The 23,505-nt window shown below is 35.6% G+C and overlaps 1 protein-coding gene across 4 annotated transcripts in view; it reads left to right on the plus strand.

The window, feature by feature from the left end:
• Positions 1–379: 379 nt before the first annotated feature.
• The window catches only part of LOC113504720 (homeobox protein homothorax), a 250,321-nt gene continuing 227,195 nt past the window's right edge, over positions 380–23,505 (plus strand). For all 4 annotated transcript variants that reach the window (XM_026887132.1, XM_026887134.1, XM_026887133.1 and 1 more), the window contains exons 1-3: positions 380–664; positions 19,856–20,028; positions 22,840–22,981. In XM_026887132.1, the coding sequence (XP_026742933.1) occupies positions 650–664; positions 19,856–20,028; positions 22,840–22,981 (330 nt within the window). In that variant the 5' untranslated portion in view covers positions 380–649. The remainder of the gene's footprint in view (positions 665–19,855; positions 20,029–22,839; positions 22,982–23,505) is intronic.

The raw sequence follows: 23,505 nt of genomic DNA on the forward strand, positions 1-23,505 counted from the left end.
CCTCAGGCACCCTAAAAGTAAACTTAAAGATACTCTCAAATAAGATTCCGTAGTCATCCCATCCCGGCATCATACATACACAAGCATGAACAAGCGACCGCCGATACCTAACTCACAACGCGTTCCGTGCGAGAGAACTCAGCAATTTTGATTAGGTACAGAACAGAAAATCCGAACAGAGGAAAACTCTCATGTAATTGCCGCAAAAACCGTAGAAAAAACGCGCACGACCGACAGTGGCGAGGCGCGCGCGCGGAGTGGCGGCGGGCGCTGGGCGGGGGCGCGGGGGCGCGGGCGGGGGCGCAGCGCGGATTGGCGGCGCGCCGGTGGGCCGGCCGCCCCGCCCCGGCGTCGTGCCTGCTCGCGCGGCCCGCGGCAGTGTCCGCCAGACTGCCGAGCGCGCCGGGCCTCCCGCTTCCCCGCGCCTCGCTCGGCCTCGCCGCGTCCCGTGATCGAACCATACAAAACCTCTAGTTACCATCCGTCGCGAGTGCATTATGACACTAGTGAGCTAGCGGGCCGCTGTGACGGTGTCAATCATTGATGTGTATGTGTTCACGTGCTAGTGTGTTGTGTTAGGTTGGGCCCGTGACGAAAAGCGTTCGTGGTGGCCAGCGGAGCCTTGCACCCGGGCTCGGGCCGAGCTTTCATGGCTCAGCCTAGGGTATGTACACAGTTCACCTGACACAAACAACAACACACACTCGCCTGCTCCACCACCGGTTGTAGTACACCCGATAGCCTAGCCGATCAATCCTACTTCTTAGATAACGACGTTAAGACATACGATAATGATTGTAATAACAGTGATAAGTGTCGAAAACATAATAAACTTGGGTAATCAGAGCTCAGTTGGGAGCCGACAATCCGTTAAGTCTTTGTAGGTAAACAGAACTGAAGCAAATCACAATTGAGACATGTTCTAACATGGTCAGACGTCAGTAACGACACATTAGGCATGTCCCGCCAGCGTGCAGCGGGGAACGTTGTTATAACAAGTAGAACGCGCTCGGCATACATAATGCCGCTGCACCGCGCTCCAGCAACACCGACGCATTACCCGTGATAATGAAAACGAAATGAATGCATTATGAGCGTTAACACTAGGTGATAATGTAATCACGGCGGCATCTCAAGCTCTGTAAAAAGTTATAAGTTGTGTATGAGCGAGGGGCGGCCGGCGCCGGTGACGTCCGCGCCGCTCCGGGAAGCGGTCATGAGAATAAATCCAATTGATGAATAAATGAATACGTCTCCATATTTTGCCCACCTGACGGAATAGCAACTTTAGTTCGTGAATCGGGACAATAAATGGGATAAAATGGCGTTCAGCGGGGCGTCTATTGTTGGCTGCTCTCTTACGGGCGTCGGGGACGGGACACGGTGAAATCTGTCGAGTTACAAGCGGCTTTAAACGCACAGTTTGACACAAAAGAGTATCTCAGAAACCAACAATAAAATTCAATTGACAATGAAAAGAAAAAGTTTTTTTGGTGCGCACCACAAAGATACCCCTAACGGAATACGTTGGGACAACTTTCAAAAGATTTAGGGTTGTATTGTTTTTGGTGTAGGCAACATAAAAGTTTAATCTTTTATTGTTTACGAAAGCTATTATTAAATGGTGCGCTGTAAATAAGTCTTCTAACCCATTAAACTGTCGAGTTGTAATGTTTTTGTTACTTGAGAAGCAAGGACGGATAGGTAATTTGATTTGAAATAAATTAAAGAAATGTAGGCAATTAAAATATTATTGCTGTCTTAAAAACTTCTAACTAGCACAGTTAAAAAGTTCAAGACAATCACAGATAGATAAATTCTGGTAGGATGAAGCGAAATAATAATCAAATATAAAATTATAGTGTTGGCAATAAAATAAAATTAATCTATCACAATAAAAACTTTTCGATTAATAACTGTCAAATTATATGCACTAGGAAACGATTCGGAAATATTAAGATGACACACTTTTTAACAAAACGCATCCGATTCTTGTTTTAATGTCCGTCGGTCGTAAAACTAACTCGTCTTATGAATATATTCATTATTAATAAATTCTGAAGTCTCAACATACAATTAGTTACTAATTCCGGACATCTATTAATATAAGTATTAAAAAAGAACCAAAATAATACAGCATCTTAGGTGATAGACAACAATCACAAAGACTTTCCGAAAAATTACAATTCGTACAACTTTTGCTATAGAAGAAGTGACATTACAATACATGATTAATTATTTTATTAAAGCTATGAAATAGATTTTACCATTTACTAGGTATTTCACAATCATTTTATAAAAATAAATGTGTTAGAAACAACATTGATAAAACTAGTCAAACTGGATCTCAAACATAGTATTTTCGGATTTTAGTAATTGGCCACATATTAAGTGCACTCAAACCCATATTGGTAGTTATAATTCATATAATTATTTTATCATATAATGGCTTAACGTTTAGCATTAGCCTAGTTATATTGGTATGCGATTATCATTAAATTTAAGGTCACGTAGCTATGTATTTTAGAAGCAATGCGTTGAACGCGAACTAATAAATAGAACATGTACCTACACTCCGACTGTATTTTCTAAGATTTTAAAAGTAAATGTTGTCTATGGATGATTTATTATAATAAAAAAAAACTTTATTACTGTCAATTTATTTGTAAGTCCTGCGCAACTGTTCAATAACCGCCATATTTGCTTGAAAAATAAAATTACACTCAAGTGTCAAGAGATAATGTATGAAATAATAACATGCGTAGGCATGTATGTAATAAATAATATTTGTGAATAACGCGCATACTTTTGTACTTTGACACTTTTATAAGTATTTAATTGAAAATAGTAAGGAGAGAATGAAACTTACCTTTTACGTACACACAATAGGGATGATGACTGGGTATGAAAAGAAAAAATCTCATTAGTCCCTCAGTTAGATAATTGAAAAGTATGAGACACGTATTTTTTCCTTTTTCAGAAAAACTACAATTGACAAAGATTAACTGCTTTTCACAATGTTTATATAAGTATTTCTTCTTTTCACAATATAATAAGTAATGTTTGATTTTTAACACCATAGCAGAGCTAGTGCCGTAAACATGGCGGATAAGTTTTTTTTTTATTCAGAACTGATTGCATACTTAGGTTTTGATAAATCCGTAATAGGAATATGCTACAGGCTACGTTTAATCTTAAGTATTTATTCGTTGAATAATAATCGATAAGAAAATTATAAAAAACATATTTCAAGTTGAGGCGTAATTGATAGTTATTATAAATTTTAATGCATCTTTTTAAATCTTACTTCGTAAATGTATGCTAAGAACCAAGAAACACGATATTCTCTCATAATATAGAATTTTAAATACTAATTGCATAACGAAACAATAAATAAAGATGATACAAATTTAAATAAATTATAATTTAAATCACTGAAGTAGCAAACGAGATTCAGGCATTTGTATATCTAGATGAAAATTAATATAATTTGTAATCTTACCTAGATGCTTTAAATTTAGATGTTAAACTACATAAAAACTATGGGAAAGATAAACGATTAAATAAAAGAATTTTGTTTATTTGTTATTATTTTTTGTATTGTAAATTGTATAATTAGGTAAGTAAGTTAATCTAATTTATAAGATAAAAAGGCAAGTAACTAAGTTTCATTTTATCTTTATTGCAGTTAGGTATAATATTTTATTTTAATCTATTCATTGTTTAGTAAAACTGCTATTATGCAAGTAAAACTTAATATTAGCATTATTTAAAATACAATTATCTTTTTTTCTAAGTTTTGCTATACGCAGTGTACACTAATATGATTTACAGTTTTAGAAACAAAAATGATTGAACTGTTACTTAACCGCGCATTATATTATGTTCTAGGTATATTTGTTTTCGGACTGAAACATAATTTTTCCGTCGGCGTCGCTACCGATCAAACGCACTTAACTCAAGTGACAACATAGCTATCCAAAACAAAGCCATAAAAGGCTCAAAATCTACCAATTTTAGCAATTTTGTTGCATTACGCAATAAAGCTAACAAATATTAATTCACAAGTAACCAAATTATATTTGCACAAGACTTGTCCGTTTATTGTTAACTGTGTTATATCGTAAATTTTACGATCCCGATAACGATATCAATTTGTCTACTATTAGTTAGTCATAATCGCTGATACTGCCGGTTTTGGTGGCCCACTAAAGCTAGATAACATGTGTTCTGGATATTTACTTGTTCCTGTAATAAAAAAATGTGTATCTTATAAAGTAGGGACATTTGATACCATTCGTTATGAAAATAAGACCGTATATGTTGATAGGTTAGATACCTCCCGCCATTTACTTTCTAGAATAACGCTTGCATACCGTACGAAAACATTATTCCGATTTTAAATTGAAAATATCAAACTAGGAAAGACTGATCAGCTGATAGATGTGAACGTGAATCATCTTCATCTTTGTAAGTCATGCTTTGGTTATAAATGTTATAAAAATAAAAAGTTCCACCTACTACAATGCGCTTTCTTGATATTGAGTATTTGAGTATGCGCAATACGATATAATGCCAAATATCTCGCGGGACTAAAATCCAAACTCCTTTTTAAACGCAATAAAAGTAAGTAAACGGATAAAAAATATTTTATGTTATCTGTTGACCAATCTTGCAAACGTAAAAACAATTTACGATACCATAAATTTTTGGCAAATATCATTAAACGATTGCAATTAAAGTGAAAATATTTATTTTTTCTGATGCATTTAGACACTTCGACATTGTATAGATTGGTATCGAGCAATTTGTAAATTTAACTACGAATACTTAAAAAAATATCATATCTTTTAAAGTGATACTTATCTTTTACGAAAAAGTTTGTCGGTTAACTGTGTTTAATGAGTAAAAGGCACTAATTCAAACTGAATATTTATGCCATAAATATAAAAAATATTAATAAAAAGTTACAGACTTTACAAAAACTTGAAAATAAATGTTATTTAATAAAAATGTCCATAAGTTGGCAGCCATATTGTTTTTAGTCGCGGCACAGTCAAAACTTTATAAAAAGAAATAATTCATTCCTTAAAGACTTTCAATACATTCGGTAATACAAGTGCTAGTTCAACCTTATAGTTATCAAAATATACATAGACAAATTTTATCCCTTTCATTATTACAAGGTATAATAAGGTATTGGTAAAAAAGATACGTCTTTTCGATATTAATCACTCCGTAACAAAACATTTAAAATCATTGAATTCCCATATTTTTTTATCGACGGTTGTAAAGATTTCAATACATTTGAAAGTTTTATATTGTTAAATAACTCTAATAATGACAAAAATATAACAATGCTACTAAAGGGTCTATTAAAATCATCTAGCAGGTTTTATGGTATTATCATGTCATAATACCCTGTGTAATATCTTACTTAAAAATATTAAAATGCCTATAAGACTCGTGCAATGGAACTAAAACCACATCGAACGAATAAGCACATTTAGAAGCCAAGTTTTTAAATATTTTTTCCTTTATTCAGTTAAAAACCAGAAAAATACCCTAAAATATCGCTTTGTAACCTGAACCACAAATAAACAGGACGATATTACTATTTAAAACAATCTGGCAACATTAATTATTGTTTAATATTGTGTGAATGTTGGTAAAGTGTACTATAGTGACAGGTCGGTGGCCGTCGGTTGGCAAGTACCGCCACTGTAGGCCGTGTAACCCCATCCCTCTTTTAACTAGATCCAACACGGCTTTCGTGATAAACACTCGATTTATTTGAAAGCCACATATAAATAAAATTCTCGTTAACATTTGATTACTGACCGCCATCTTCTCTAAGACATCGGCGCCAATCTGCGGGCGTTTCGGCCATTCCTGAAACATTAAAACTTATTATTGGCACTTATTTCAACAGTAAAGATAACACCGGTATTGTATAGGCAATTCTGTTCACATTACGCGATAAAAAAACGCTCGATTTTATGTTTTAAGTGTTGAAAAATGTCCCGCCATTGCTATAGGAATAAGATAACGTGGCAGTATTACTGTTTTCCTTTTTCTTCGATTTTTTAACGCTGGCAACGTTGCGAAAGCCGCGGCTAAGTTACGACGTTGTATGGGAAGTGGAATAGATAATAAAATATAATTGAGTGTTGCCACTTACGATTATTTTTATCGGCTTAAATGGTACTATTATATTTTCATTTATAATGTGCCTCGATAGACTATTTTTTTGGGCCGAAAATTATTTTTTAATTATGGCTTGCTTGAGCGCTTGTATGGTATATTGTTAATTTTGGTTACAAATATTGTAAGGTCGAAAGCAAATTAAATCTGTAATTTAACACCTGAATTCGATTTCTTCATCATACGCAAGATGGGCGTCAATCGTGGTAATCATTTTGACAGTAAATAATATTTTGTCTGTAGAAAATGCGGCTGAATGTTTTCAAACTAAAAATACAAGCCCGATGAAGATTATTAATGCTGAGTGTCACGTTTCACTAACGTTTTATTAATGGTTATCGAGACAGTGTCTTATTAATAATTGCAGGAAATCAAATAAGTTATCTCTCAAGGAAATATACCATAAGTTGCTCACATATCACCATGCGTCATGCAATCTATTTTTCTGGTATAATTATGACTGTGATTGAAAAAGGTTTAAAACAATAAGGATTCAAGTTATTCGTTTTAAAATTTAACTGTCATTAAGTTTTTTATTGGTGCTAAAGGATCCTTACCATACAGCCAAGCTAACAACAAAAACAACTCGTTTATTTTCTCCTACATTACTTAAAAACAACTAAAGCAAAAGGTAATAGTTTAAATTCCTCAGAAACCTATTTACTTTAATGATTAAAAAAGAAACATCAAATATTCAAGTTCCAGATACAACTGAACTTAATTGCAAACTACGATTCTTTTAAAAATAAAAATTAAAAAACAACAGAAGAATCTCCATTTTTAATTTAAATATAAATCGGTCAAGCGCCTCAGGTTGACCATATAAATAATCTTTGATGAATTATATAACTTTGTATATGACAATATGATATATTAATATAATAAAGTAAAAAAACCGGCGGGACCAGTCCGGGGACATAAGTTTTTAATGACCAGAAATATAACTATTTTAGTGGGCCCGGGTCCGGCGCGTAGGGCCGCCCGATACGTCACCGTGCTGTGGGCGTCTCGTACTTACAAATATATCGGTTTTGTTTTAATGGCTCTAAGGAAACGATCGAAGACATTTCAGATTACACTAATGTGATGTAATGTACGTTTTTATACCGACCCGTGGTTTATTTCTTGTTTGAATTCAAAATGCCCGATAAAAATGTGATTGTCCGGCTCTTGAAACAGTCCCAGCTTTTAATATAATGAACAATATTGATGTAGGAGAAGATTTTTCCCGACAGCCGCACACACGACGCCGGTTTAATGAACGACGACGCACTCTTGATATTTTATAATAGTTAGATTTATGATTGCATCCGCGAATGTAGGTATGCAATAAATTGGTTGCATATAGAAACTAACGGAACACATGTTTACACTAAACGTATACAGTCGTACAATCGTATATGCTTTTAAAGAGTGACGAGTCCAGTTATTAATAATGTTCTATTCGCGCACTATCAGACGCAGACTCTTAACATAATTCCGACATCAAAATCAATTCGAATCAGACTGATGCTCGACGCGCTTTATAAACGCACCCACTAATTTGTTATTTAAATTTTGCTGTTCGATTCCATTTTTGAATTGGGATTCGCGGCGGGCTGAGCGCGGCTGAGCGGCGAGCGCTCTAGATGCTCGGCTCGCATACCGAGCACCCGAGGGCAGGTACCCGCTCCTCATTGTTTTATTCGCTGCGCGTTCCATTTTCAATTTGAATATCGCTGTTCATTTTCGAATTGGCTCTTTGTAGACGCGCGTTAATTGCGCACTTTAGATTCAACGGTAATTCGCGCGATCGCTAATTTGAGGGTTTATTGTTGGCCGAACGACTGACATCCTTTTTACGCGCACACCCCGTGAATTACTGATTGTTCCGCGGTTGTCCTAGTCAAAATACTATACACCATCAAATGCCAGGTCGTAAATCAGCGCGATCCCGTCTGACGACAGTTATTTGGACGCTCATATCGAAATATGTTTCCTACTCGCATATTCATGTCACGCTGCTTCTTTCGCTGATCAAACACTACTAGTTTATCGCGTGATCGACAAATCCTACTGCGGTGACTCCCGAAATGATATAATTCCTCTAACACGCCGACGGGATCTAGATACAGATTAAATAATATTAATTGAAGTAACATGACTCGGCGGTTCCGTGCGAAGGGCTGGAACAATGCGCCGTCGAGTGCTGGCCGGCGCAGCGCGAGCGCCCGATGTGTACGAATCGAACGTTCCATTTTTTAAAACTTGTTGTTCGAATTTTTTTCCGAATCCTTTTTTGATATCTCGTTCAGCCTCGTCTTTTTTCGGGCAGCGATAACGAGGTTTGAAATTGGAATCACGACGGTCCGTTACTAGGCTATTTAGCGCGCGCTTTTCTTCGTTGACACTTTTTAGAAATATGGCCGCCGCGAGATGAATAGTCCATCGTTACCAGTAATTAGTGAAGCTTATCTTTTAGATTAGTGTTGTTCGAGACCGAGTATTGTATCTATTGATTTATTAAGTTAAAAGTCTGTGGGTTGTCGTCGGCGGCGTGCTCGGTCACACCGGTCGGGGCGATGACCAAATTATTGCCAAGAACGAGTCCCGCCGGTGGCACCGCCGCGCGCCCAATTCATATGATCCCGCTCTGTCTGTCTGTAAATCTTGATAAACATTTTAGACGAAATTAAAAATTCTCTTCGGCCAAGTATTTGTCGGCGTTAACGACGTTGACACGTCGGCGTTAGACTATCGCGAGAGATTAAAAATAAAAACAGTTTTTCACTTACAAATCTTATCTGACGAAACAATTTTATTTATAAGACAGACGTAACACACTTAACATAAATCTGAATGCGGCCGCAGCACTTATACAGATTATACAAAACTAAAATACCTAAAGCGAACCGCGTCCGAACCGCGATCGTACAAAAGACAAGAAATACCACTCGGCTCGGCTCAGAAATGCGTCACTCACAGAATTCGAAGTTTAAATAGTCAATCACGAGTGTCGGTGTGGCTAATCTCGCATTCACAGCCACAATAGAGGTAACGAACGGACAAACGGACAGACGCGTTAATAAGACGCGCGTGGGCGGCTTTATGTCAACCTTATTTATGATGATACACATTTTTTCGGACTTTTTGCCCGACGGAGTCCCTGTCCGTGGTGAGTGCGACTACGCCGAACAGGAATTTCGATATTTCTTAGAAAAAGAACATTTTAATGAGGCATAGCAAGCGCATTCATTTTATTATGAACATGGAACTCCTTTAAGTAGTTAAGTATGTACTTATTTTAATACATTTAATAAAAGCAAAAAGATAGTGCAGCCGTCGCGTCGAAAGGAAATCGTTATCTTAACGAGCGCGTATTTACGTGAAATCTGACTGGGAGAGAGTCTCGAACTGTCCCCTTGGAGTGCAGCAGACGATAAGAGGGCACGGCTATCGAGGCGCGGTTCATGTGCCAGCTATTGACCCCACTGTTTACATTACAGACCTAAGATATTCATATTACGCAGAAATTACGATAACCGAGCGATATTAGTTTCAATTTGTAAACTTAATCGGGGGTCCACAGGGTTAATGGTCGCTTAAAATTAATTTTTATACAATAAAAAGTTTAATTGCGCGACTCTGATAAGTTGTTCAAAATACGCACCTACATCAAGGAGTCAGCTGATAAAGATTTACGGCGGCCGGCGGGATGGAGATTATTGCGGGCGGTTTTTAAAGAGTTCAAATTAAAAATGGAATGGGAAGTAAAACTTTCATCTGCGGCCTTAAAACAAGTGTTAACGTTCCCCCCGCGGTACTTTCCGGACGATAAATCTGCTCGCGAATCGACCGAATTCGTGCGCCCCGCATCGCTCACAGTTCTATTATTAAAAAAAGCAAGAAGAAAAACATTCTAGCCGTAGAATGGGTATCGCAACGGCTCGAGAGCGGCGCAACCTTACACTCGCATTTAGAACGGGCCCTACGAGATTCAAATTCAAATATAGAACAGTGAAGTGTTGCCAGTAATTAAGGTAGGTGCGCAGCGTTCGGATACGCCCGCGCGATTGGTTTATTGACACGTGTTAGCGCTGTCGCGTCGGTGTCCCCATGCGGATGGGCAAATGGAATAATGGACGTCTGGGCCCGCATCCGGCGCGGGAGTCGGATACAACTCTTGCAACGCTCTGGATACAATTTTTCAATTAAATCGACCAGACAGAAGATCCCTAATAGGTGTCGTTAAGAAGTCGTGTGCCCGATTTTCGAACTGTCCCCGTAACGAGGCCATTTTATTAGTATTTATGGTCGTGAAACAAACGCATGGAGCATTCTTTGGTCTCTTACGCCGTGTGTATCATGAATGAAGCGGAATTTATGACTAGCGCCCGCTATAATGTTGTGTCGTTGTTAGATTCAAGTGGTCTCTATTGCGGCGTTAATTCCCGGCTCGGCCAGCACGTCTCAATTCGGCCGGATAATATTTTAATAAATAAAGATTTTTCTAAGTTTTACGGTCGGGTCGAACGGGACGCAGTAAAATTCGATACGAGCATCTCGGAGCGTCTAACGACGGTTGATTTACCACTATCAATTTAAAAAATACATAAAAACACACCTGAATGATTGCTACCTACTCCGCTTTCATGTATCATTTTTATTGTGCCAAATTTATGTCTTTAACAAGCATTGCACTGGTATTAAACATTGTTTTTTCGGTGTACCAATTTCGATTATTATTATCAGATATATTGAGTTATTCAAATGCATTATTGACTGTTACGAATCCGTCCTGGTGGCCCCTCAGCTGCGTGAATAGGTTGCCAGATGACAGGGCGCGGCGCAGGCGATAGGCGGCGGCCGGCGGAGAGGGCCGCGCTAAGGGTGGCGTTCATCATGTCCCACCCCGTGTCGGGCACAAGTGACGGTCTGTCTTCCCCAACCGCCTGCCTTCGAAAACCTCGTCTAATTTTATCTACTTTTTATACATAAAGCGGTGTTCGCTTTAGAGGTAACGCAAGACGCTCAGCCACCTCACCGCAACGTTTGAGCATATCACTCATATTTGTTGCCGCAAAAGAGTTAATTTTTTACTTCTCGGAATCGACCTACGCTAATCTCGTAACCACAAGTCGTAAAAAACGATAACCCCACGGGCGTTTCAAGCAAAATTTAAATAACTGAAGCGATTAATAACAGCGAGCTTAATTAGCGCAACAGGGTTCTGAACTCATCAACGTTTGACGGCATGACTTATGTGTCGAGCCCACGACAATGCGCGACCGACGAAAATTTTAATCATATTTTGATAGTGTTAAAGGAACAAATCGAAGAAACAGTATGGCGCGCAAAAACCGGCTGGCCCGTAAACTTATTACACTGTAAGATTCCCAGCGAGAAAAAACCACAAGAATGTCATTTAAAAAAATTAAAACGCTAAGATGCTTATTTTTTCTTTATGGCAACCCAAATGGACTAAAGGTTATCTCGATGGAAAAAAGGCGGGACAGAGCGATTCCATTTTTAAAACGTATCATTTAATTTTGGAACCGGCTCTCAGCCGTCAAAAGGTAGTCATTACACGTTTTGTAGCGAACGAGTCTTAGCGCCCGCAGATTACACAACTATTTATGAATTATGGACTTTATTGACAAAAATGCTGCTTATGTGAGGCAATGGGGAGGCTGGTGATTGATGGGGATTACAGATTTGTGAGCGACTGACGTCAAATAATGGTGTGAAACGTTTTTACAAGACTTTGGGAATGATAACGTAGAGTCAGCTGTTGTGTTTGTAGAGTTGTTGTTACAATTCTAAAGGAAAGAGTTATTTTAATGATTCCTAGGTGTAGTAGTTGTATGGAATTTAAGTCCTCACTTTTTATTGCTTCTATTTGTCACCTTGCTTGTTAAAACATCTGAATATTTATACCTACCACGCAACGCAATGCCCTTTAAAAATATTTGACCTGAATGTTCATACCATCTGAAAGGCCTAAGAATGTCAAACTACCCACTATAAAACCTCGAAGATTCACTCGGAAATCCACATCAGGTGGTTCTAGAGCCACAAAAACAGTAATTTCAGGCGAACACCGCGACAACGGACATCCCTCCAATTTTTTTGCCGCTAACAATTCCCGAGTTATTTCATTTATTAATTGCACTCCTTATAATTGTACCGAGGTGTGAATATGATCAGAACGGAATGTTAATTATCCCCTATCATTAGTGCGTGATGTTATGTGACCTAAAACGGTATGGGAAGTGTATTTTTTCCTTTGAACTCCGGTGTAAATTCTATCGCGTCGGGATAAGATTGAAAATGATTCGGTGTGAGATGTGTGCCGTGACAGCCGCCCACGGGTGACGTCACTCGAGCGGTACTTAGATTGATTGTGACAGAAATAACAAGGGTTTATAGGGTCTCAGCAGAGGTTTATGACTTTATGGCCGGAGAAAAAGAAAAGTATGACGCTGTTACTACAACCTGCTCTACACCCTTATTTACTTACGAATCAAACTGGATTTCGTTTTGTGTTTTCTTTGCTTTTAATTCTGACCATAAATAAAACAGTTTTCTAAACGGAAATTGTTGTTCCTTACCTGATTAACGATAGCCTCGTTGAAAATAATGAATTCTTGGCTTGGCTTTGCTAATAGAAACATGTAATGGCATTTATCTGAAGTACATACCGTACGTTCAGAAAAAATAAGTAGATTAATAAACTCATTACTTGTAGGTAAAAGAATTTTAACAAACAACATTCAAATCCAATTATTACATGGACCAACAAAGTAGATATGTGTTAAAGAACGTATTCTTATTTAGGATAGATACTTGAACATGTTGAATGATTTAATTTATCCGGTTTTTAGACGTTAACACGTACGGGACATGTTAGAGAAATAAGGCTCGGAGACAAGATAACGGGACGCATGAATAGCCCGCCTTATAATTATTCGATTCTCAAAAGCCTTTGGCTGTATTATAATTGTTGAAGGCAAAATAAAAAAATTCAAGTTTATTCAGTTCTTGTTTTTGAATATCGTAACGTTTATTGAAATTTAATTAAAATATGTATTAATGAATTATGTTAATTGTATATTTTACGAAGAAAAAACGAACGTAATTTGACAGTTCCCTAAAAACATAATATTACGTGTGAGTATCAATGCGCGGTAAAATGAAACATGGCGGCTTACTCAGTTTTCACACGCCCAATTTATTTGGTAGCGGCCGACTGTAATGTCGATTAAACAAACGCTAATTTCACCCCCATAGGCCCCATATCACCCCCGGACGTAGGCGTAGTGTTATCGTGCTAAGATCACAGTGCGTGTTGTTCAATGGAACGCGCCTTTTTCACGGTAGCCATTTTGGAAAAATAGGCGGCAAATTTTCTCAGCGCCATTTTAAGTATTATTGTTTATTATTGTGCTGCATTTTAAACCTCGTTGAGATTTATTATTAATTAACACCTTGATATTCTTTGATTGCTCAAGTGCCTATTTATCTAACTGTGAATTGTCTTGTACTTTGTAGAATGCTACAGACAGATTAAATACGAAAAAAATTCATTACTAGGACAATGTAATACTGACCCAATTTATAGAATAATAGCTTAATCAAACAATGTTAATTAAAACGTAAAATACTGAGGACAGTTCTAGAACAATTAAGCAAAACATTTATTGCACTGTTTCGTTAAAAATAATCTTAAAGTTCCCCGACGCGTTTATCATATTCACAAAAGTTCGAAATGAGCTTCGACGTACACAAAATAATTTTAGGCGTTCACAAACATCCATTGTTTCAAACATGCTCCAATAAAAATACCTAACTTCGCCGCCATTTTCATAACGCGCCAACACAAACATAACCTCAAAACCCAAACGTAACCTCTCCGCTATAGAAATAGAGACGAAAATTGCTTGACACCATTTTTTATGACGATTTGTTTAATAAAGGACATTTTTATAATCCTTATCACCTCGTAATAGAGTTCAAAATGCGTGTCGTATGTGTGTACGATTCAGTTTATAAGTAATTATGATTTAAAGCGACTTTTACGACGCCGATTATTGTTGAGCGCTTGTAAATAGTTAGTGCTGCGATTTTGTATGGTTATATACGTTTGGTTAAGCTCGGTTGCTTAATTATAACCATTTAAATTGAGTTGATTGTCAATTCAGCGAAAACGGCTCGTATTTCTCTGTAAAAGGGAACTGACGAGAGCTCGGTGGTATTCCCCTTCTTTGTGGGTCGTTTAGACTTTGTGAAACATGCTTAAACTTTCTCTTGATTCCAATATATTGCAAAAAAAGTCTTTCTGCTTACCAATACAACAATATTCTTAACGAAGCGATGGAAGAAAGTCAATGACCTTAATAAAAAACAAACAGTGAAATTATAAAAAAAATCTAGAGTTCAATAAATTTCAACAAAAAGTTTTGACATAATAATTGACACATGTCACACAAATATTCGCAATAATTAGAGATTAAAAATGCGATTAACACATATTCACAGATAATATTCATTGAATGTTGTAAAAAGGATTAGTGATATGTTATCTGTGCTATCTTAGGATTTAAAATGACGACGGTGACTACTGTATTTTTGTTATGAAATAAGATTACCATGCTAGCGCCATTTATTGTGTAGTTGTAAAATACTGTAATTAAAACAGGACTCTATCGGACATATTTACACGGGTACTAATTATTAACTAGTAAAAATACATACGCTCACTTCACCAAGAGACGAAAAACTTTATTTTTTCACATTAGACTTCAAAACTGGAATAGAAATATAATTGAAATCGATTTATTATCGTCTATCGATGAGATTCCAAAATGTTTTACAACAATAAGTAGTTTAAAAAAAAACAACATACTATGGTACTTTAATTCTCAAGCAATTTCAAAATACTTGCTAAAACAGGTATCTGTTTACAATCGTCTTAAATAAAGTAAAAGCCAGCGTGTAGCAATTTATCACGGCACAGCTATGACGCAGGACAATAGGAAAATTATTAGCATACTGTGATTTTCTTGTTTCCAAGAATTAAATATTAATTTATTCCATGATTGCTTACGCAGACATTAAACGAAGGTCTCTAGTATATGTGACTCTTAATAGTCATTAATATTGTCATCTCTAGGAAGTTACAAATAACTTCTACCTACATAGTAAAGGCAAAGAACTAGAATATTCATTGTCTAAATACTATTTTGATACTTCTCAGTGTAGTCAAGACAAAACTACTTAATCTTTGCGATGTTTAAATCATTTCTAAGGTTAAGAATTACCCTATAGAACAAGAATTGCTTAATATTTTAATCAAAGCACTGCCATATTGGTATAATTAATGTAAATAATTAAATTAGCTAGACTCTTCAACTTAAGATTCTTTTGTTCTTCCGTCGGAAAATAGAGGCGAATAGATGCAATGTTAGTTCAATTAAATTGTTTATTATGTTTTGTATTCTATAACTGTATAATAGGTATTAAAATCCACTTAATAATTTACAGTGTTGATTAATTTTCAGAATTTTATAATTATGTTCAATTATTATGTATTTTAACACCACATCATTTTCTACTTATAATAAAATGCTAATATACCACCCATGCAAACATTTAAAAAGTAGATATTCTAAAAACGATTTCCCCTAATTACGGAGTAGTTACCCTCACTTTACCGCCTTTACCTAAGTTAGGGTGGCTAGGTAGAAATCTAGACTCGTTTTAATATTTAAGAATCAATTATAATGCCATAGTTATCTAATTACAGTGCAGAACCCTCGACCAATAGCGATTAAGTGTTGTACGCAGAATGTACTATTACTAATATAAAATATAGGTTTTTTTTGAATTTGTAATTGTTAGTACGAAACTATTTTTTATTTAATGATGTATTATTTGCCTACAACCACCACACACCACAAGAAAATTAAAACTTACCTATAATTGATCACCATGCTGTATTTGAGGTTATATCTGTTTCAATGTCGCGTTGTTTCCTTTTCTGACATACACAATTGAGAGCTATCATTTAAGGAGTTCATTTCTGTCATTGACTTGTACAGTAAAATCTGCTTTAGTTTATTCTTAACCGATCTCTAAATATTTTAGATTGCTCTCTAACTCTACTAAGCTCTCTACTCACAATTTGTGTACTGATGCTGTAATTTATCCCTAATAAGGTTACCTTAGCACCCCTTTCTCATATCATCATGCACTTTTCTACCGCGTCACGTCGCCATCTTTAATTTGTAGATGACATTTACAAAATGATACATAACATAGAGTAAAGATATAATCTCAAAACAATTAGCAATATAGTTCGAAAATTCTAGGAATGATTTAAAAATACATTGCAATGGTTTCTGAATATCAGGTCAAATACCAATACAGCAGGTATGTGTGATAAAACAAGACAGTCGTATGACTTAATCTAAATAAGAAATACATTAAACATGGCGCCCGCATGTTTGGGAAAAATCTTAAATATTTTACTTACGTAGCCTCTGACGTCATGGTATAGGGGGCAAAATAATGCCATGTGTTGTTAGTAATGTTTAAAGATAGATATTTTGTTAGAAAAAGTACTAAAATTCGTAAATTTTAAAACATTATCTGCCTCTTCTTTATTTCTTAAACTGATGGAGAAAGCATGATACATGGGTAAATTTATACAACAAAATATAATAGCATAGTATTTTACAGTTATACGATAGCTGTTGTTACATTATAGGTGCAGTAACTAAGGGAATATCTTAATTAAATATTTACTGGCCAGTGTCTGCCATTCACTTGGCATAATACGGCCGTTTGAGTGCGAAAATTTAAATTTTCTGTGATAAACTCTGATTGGACGAAATATTGGTAAATGTTGTTGCATTCCAAGTTTAAATTGTCTTATAACGGTTCGTTTTAAATACTCGGTAATTTATTATTAGAATTCAATTTTGAATTAAGAACGTTTAAAACGTTGGTGTTTTAAATTGTGTGTTGTTTTTTTTTCTCTTTTTTTAATGTAACGATATGTAGTCGTGCAGCCAAGCATCTAGCTCCTAAAGTAGAGTACAGTCAGCAACATAAAGCACTCTGACGCGCTAGCGGTGCGATCACGCGCGCACCACAAAAACAATTACAATGGACTTAACATCAGTAACGTACTAATAAAGTGACGTATTGAATGCGCAGTAAACTTGCGCAGGTACGGTTCGCAAAACAATGGCCTTTATCGGGAATAAAGTCACTAACTTTAATATCGGTTATCAAGATTATAAATTATGTTTTATTAGTATGTTGTTAGCATGTCGTCTCAATAAGTAAGTTATTTCCTCAACGCGTACGGCTAGCATGAAAATTGAGAAAAATATAAAGATAAAAAGTCGAATTTAGTTAGTTGAGAGTAGTTTTCTGTACAATAATTACAAACAGAATATTGTAGGTGAATTTATTTGCGTTGTATTTCGCTGTCGGTACATTCATGTATTGTTTACTTGGGTTTAAGTGGTGAGTGAAGCCGGTAACGAGAGCTAGTATATCGTACAAGCAGGTATTTACTATGCGTCTGTTATTTCTAGAGTTTGGTAAACAGCGCGCCTTGCCAACTGATTACCATTTGAAATAAACTTGAATTACGATAACTCTATGGTTTTCATGAAAAATCATTTTGTTGCACACGGTTTTGGGATTGGGTTGGATTGGTGTTGCATTGATATCCTAATGTTGTATTATGTTAACACTGTTATTGTGTATTTTTGATCGAATTTTAGCAAAATTTTTCGTTCTGTGTTTATTAGATTTAGATTACAGATGCAATACACAAACATACAATTAATTTTTATTACATTAGCATATACTTTATTAATATCATTCATGAGCTTAGAATATCTATATACTTAATTTTTAATACTTTGAATATAAGTATTCTTACCTCTCATCAACATGACAGCTTAACCATCTTAATTCGTTAAAAATTAAAACATTTAACAGGCAAAGCGGGGTTGAAGTGCTAGTGTAAAAAAAATAAAGGCAAGCTAATGACCGACCACGTCGCCCACATCTATCGATTGGGCAAAATGCATAGTCACCCTATTTGATGGCTTCACAAAATGGAGGGTATCATAACGAAATGTATTAAAAAAGTTAAGGAATCTTACCGAGGTATAGAAATGGATGGGTGGGTGGACCCCTCAAAATAGTCTCTATACACATTTAAACTTTTATTTGTCGGAGGCGTCGTTCCGCGTGATATTTAAAAGAAAAAACTAGACATGTCAACAAAATGTTTTATTCGTTCGAAATAACTTGTTTTCACCTTAAAGTTCTTTGTAATACCGCCATTGTAAATAATTTGTATAATTTATCTTGCATACACACGTAATAAATGAACTATTAGAATGATAAGTATGTTAATGTTTGTCAATTAAAACAGCGCGAAAAGCCTTTGACGTCAAATGTCTATTCAAAAAAGAAAAACTTTAAAAGTTAATCAATACACTATTATCAGTAACAAAAATAAAAAATAAACTTAGACTTTGTGATTAAAATTAAAGATAATTGTAATTAGCTGGTTTTGTATTCTTTAAGTATTATTCTAATTTGTTTCATAAATCAAAATGTTACAAGACATTTTTTTGTAAATGAAGACATCGCTCTTGATTATAACATTCAATTTGGTTACAATTAACAATTAAAATATTACTGCTATAAAACAGTAAGTACGTTAACAAATTTTTCGTAATAAATAAAATAGATTTATGGCCATATTCACATAATACGCCAAAAATCTTTTTTGTTTGAATTCAAAACAATGTCTTTTAAACCATTAAAAAATGATTTAGATAAACGGAAAATATTACATTATCTTTATTAGGCATTTATTTAAATACACATTTTAATATTATTTTGTGACTATGTATATTATTTATTTCTAAGAAATCTAAACTTTCAAGTTTTTAACCTACACACTTTTATAATCCATGCCATCCATAAACAAAAGAACCACAAGATGGCCTGTCAATTTCTTTTTTAAACTCACTAATCTGCTTAAAAGCAAAGGCACGCATTCTAAAAAGCCTATGGTGTTTAATTGAGGGTCCCCATTGATGTTAGATAGGTATCATGATGACTTAAACATTTTTAATGAATATTCAACGTTTCAATTTCTTCCTTTTTTGTTTTTAAACTCCTTTGTACGTGCGTTTAATTGTTGCTTTAAGAGGAATGTAGCGTATAGGAAGTATAATGGGCTGCCTCAGCTTTTAACTGATTTTTAAAAAGATAAAGAGGATGAGGTTTGTTATGACTGTTTAAATTTTATGTTAATGTTATTGTTCTACAACCGCACACATATACACATTGTTATTCACATACAATTATATACGTAATAACGACAAGCTTTTGGGAACGAAGCGTTTAAAGTTTAAATTAAAGTTAAAGTTTACTCGACTGGCAATTCGTATGCAAATATCACGGTCGTACCTAATGGTGTGGTATCAGCCACCATTTGAAGGATATTGCTATTCATTTAGCTTGCCCATACCTATGGACGAGACATGTCATTCATAAGTGTCTTATGTCACACATCTGTCACTTGAAATAACTTGACATTTTTTCTTTTTCTTATTGTTTCTTTTCCCCGCAGTACGACGAAAGCCTCCACGGCGGGGGCTACATGGAGGGTGGCGCGATGTACCACGAACACAGACTGTCTCACCCGCACCTCCCGCCGGTCCACTACCCCCCTCCCGCGGCGCCTGCGCACGCGCTCCCCGGAGAGCCGCTCGTCCACAAGCGAGACAAAGACGCCATTTACGGGTGAGTCCAGTGGTAACGTGTGATTTTAAGGATATCTTTAACTAGCTTGTACCCTGTGCAGAATGAAAAGTACCCTCCTTTTTAGGGTTCAAGCTAAATCTAGACGAAATTTCTTCAAAATCGGTTGGTTGGTTTAGTTGTGGAAGATACACTGATAGGTATTTTCTAGGTAGCCTTTTAGGTATAGGGGTAATTATGTCTATGTTTATGCAGGAAAGATCTAGGAGACTGGCAAAAAATGGACCCTTTGATCATATAATAGTTGGTTGAATAGTGCTGGAGATGATGATCATAGGGTACCCACTGCTTGTCATTATGGTACCATTGACCAGGTCGAAAGGCATCCAGAGGTTACCTCTTTTGTCCTTGGTCATATTAGAAGCAATAGCGTAAGATCTTCTCTGAAAATTATTCGCCTAATATCGCAAAAAGTCCTATTAATAGCTGCGCGAGTAATGGTACAATGACAAACATTCGATCACCTACTCATAGTAGGTAAATATAGAAGTTCCCCTAATTGTTCCCTGCACTCCACGCGGACAATTATGGGCAGATAACAAACGAATCATTATTGATAACGCGAGCAAACAAATAGGTGATTGCAATAAGATCCGAAACCTGTTGTTTTAAGCTTATCGACTATCTAATCGGACTGTGACATATTATCAAAACTAACCCTTCTCCCGACTTTAAATTGTTGGGTCCAAACTCGAAACTTCAGCTATCAGTTTCCCCTCGCGATGTGATGCCAGATTCGCAATAAAGGTGCTATGTTTGACGCTTTACTGTCCATTTGACGCCATCTTAATGTTATCAGATTTGAACTTGTGAAGAAACTTGAGGATTGGCGCCATTGCGTGGCGGTGCGGTGGGGTCCCACTCAGAGCTTTTTGAAAAGATCTCGAGCACAAACAAACGAGACGCTTCAATGAGTCTGTATATAACTATTCATACAAGTGATAGGCACTTACATAGTCAGGGTACTTTTATTATAATTTATTACAAAGAAAAAGGTTATGATGCGTCGCAATTTTGACAGCTCTTGACGTTTTAATGATGGTAAAAAGTATTGGCATTCAAGCTTATCATTATAATATTGAATACAAGAACATAAATAGTTGCTATCATAATAATATATCGGTTGGTTTGTAATTAACGTGAAATATAAATGTTAATGAGGGGAAATCATTATTATGATGTGTGGGTTAATCAGGCCGACTCGTTAATAGTTACGCACTATTGCTATGATTCGATATATTTTTTGCAAGTTACTTGTAGATTTTATCTTGTTATAATTATTATGAGAAAAATAATATTAGATTAGAGTAGTACGACGTTTTCATATTTAAATGACAGTGTTGATAATGAAAAGTTTATTTTAACCTCAGAGTTATTTTTTGTATTTTCTGAGTATTACCGTGCAGTCGCAGGATGCGCTCGCAAAGGTCAGGAACTAATGGTTTACGCATTGATTCTAGTTTTTGCGTGGCCAACGTTAAAACTTATTGCAATTAAACTGTAATTTATATGTATTTAGTTTTCTTACCGGCCGTTAGCGCTCAGTATTAATTAATATTGTGTGTTTTTTTATTTTTTAAATTAACCATTATTTTTAATTGCTATAGGAAGATGTTGGTTTTGTTTTTTTGCTGTGTATTTATGGTTGATTCATATTTTTTTATATATTGGGTAAAGGCTTTATCTTTTTAAGTCTCTTTCAAACAAGTTTATACCCACCATGTGTGAAATATTAAGATAGGTTATAAAACAATTAGTATTTAGTAGTCAAGTTCAAAAAATAAATGCGTATACAGAACCCATTAACACAATAATGTTTCGCACTTAATAACTTTTTAATATAGTTAGCCGATAGTGGAAAGGAAGTTACGTTTGTTACGTCACACCCGGTTAAATCGCAACGCTAATAATAATATGAGTGGGCCTCAGTTGACTTATGAAGTTAACTTTTTATAAAAGCAAGTTTTTTCTTATTCAAAATAATTACTAGATATTTTCTAACAAAAGTATATTATTAGCTGACGGTTTATCATTGTGAAAAACGTCTTTTATTTTAATAAAAAGAAGAAAAAGCAAAGCTTAAATAGAAAAGAGCAATAATAAAACCAATTAATCACCTTCTAACAATATAATGACATCATAATCCAGTATTACTTCCGCACATGCGCACGCGCATCTCCGCCGTCACTGGCGCCCCACCCAACTCAGTGGCAGAACTATAAAGATGATATCGACGTCACGTACATCTCTATCTTATCTGTGATCAGTCGCGTGAGAGGTCACCGCTCACAATTGGACCACAACTTTACCTCTCAAACTTTTATAAAATAGACCTTTTGTTTTATTCACAATTTTACGATCTTTTAATAGATTATGATGTTTAACAAATTTAATATAATTAGGTATGTTAGTGGTTTATGTTGAGGTAACTGCGGTAATTGTCGTTAAAGTTAAAGTTAGTGCGGTTTAACTGCTTAGTTAATAAGATACACACATTACTTGGTCATGTAATTAAGTGAAATAGGCTTTTGTTAAAAATAACAATTTGAGGTAACCTTTAGTTTTTAACAGATAGAGAATAACTAACGATCATATTGATGTATGTATTATTAAGCAAATATATTATTTTTTCTTATTATAAAGAGAACCTCACAATATTCTATTTTCAAACGCATAACAAACGAGTAAACCTACAACGAGTACAATATTTAAAAAGTTCCATTTTCAAAAATGTAACGGTTCTTTCTCCACATTTGAATAAGGAAGGCGTTAATTAGGTGTAATGTTTTGCAGACACCCCCTGTTCCCTCTGTTGGCGCTGATTTTTGAGAAGTGCGAGCTGGCCACATGCACGCCGCGCGATCCAGGAGTGGCCGGCGGCGACGTATGCTCATCCGAATCCTTTAATGAAGATATTGCAGTATTCAGTAAACAGGTATGTACAGTACTATAATACATGTAAGTTAAAATCGACTCATTTTGAGAGCCTATGAACGACACCGAGAGATGCGACGAAAAAGAAATATACCTATCTAATTTGTTGTGACTTATAAAAGATAGTATTTAAAACTACAACGTCGCAATAAAGGCCATGAGTGGGGTAATTGTAAAGATAGGGTAAAAGGTGCAAAATAAATATAACGTTTATTCTCCAACCAGCAACAAGAAAAAAAAGAACATAAAAATACATGAGGAATTTTTCATATAAATATGCATTCGAATTTTAAATGGCGCTCAGTAAATCAGTAGCGGCAATTTTTCCTCCACGATACTTTAATGACTATAAACTTGTAATTAGTTATGGTAAATTCGAGCACGAGTAAATATCGAGTTAAAACAATTGTTTACACCCGCGTCTCGGTATTCGGTTTGTTATCGAGTTTGTGAGCACTTGAATTAATTCTCGATTGATTGTAATCGATTCGATGCGTTCTTTTTTTTTTCAATTTCCATTTTCCG

This window comes from Trichoplusia ni, chromosome 23 (assembly GCF_003590095.1).
Source record: "Trichoplusia ni isolate ovarian cell line Hi5 chromosome 23, tn1, whole genome shotgun sequence".
In the NCBI taxonomy this organism is placed as follows: Eukaryota; Metazoa; Arthropoda; class Insecta; order Lepidoptera; family Noctuidae; genus Trichoplusia; species Trichoplusia ni.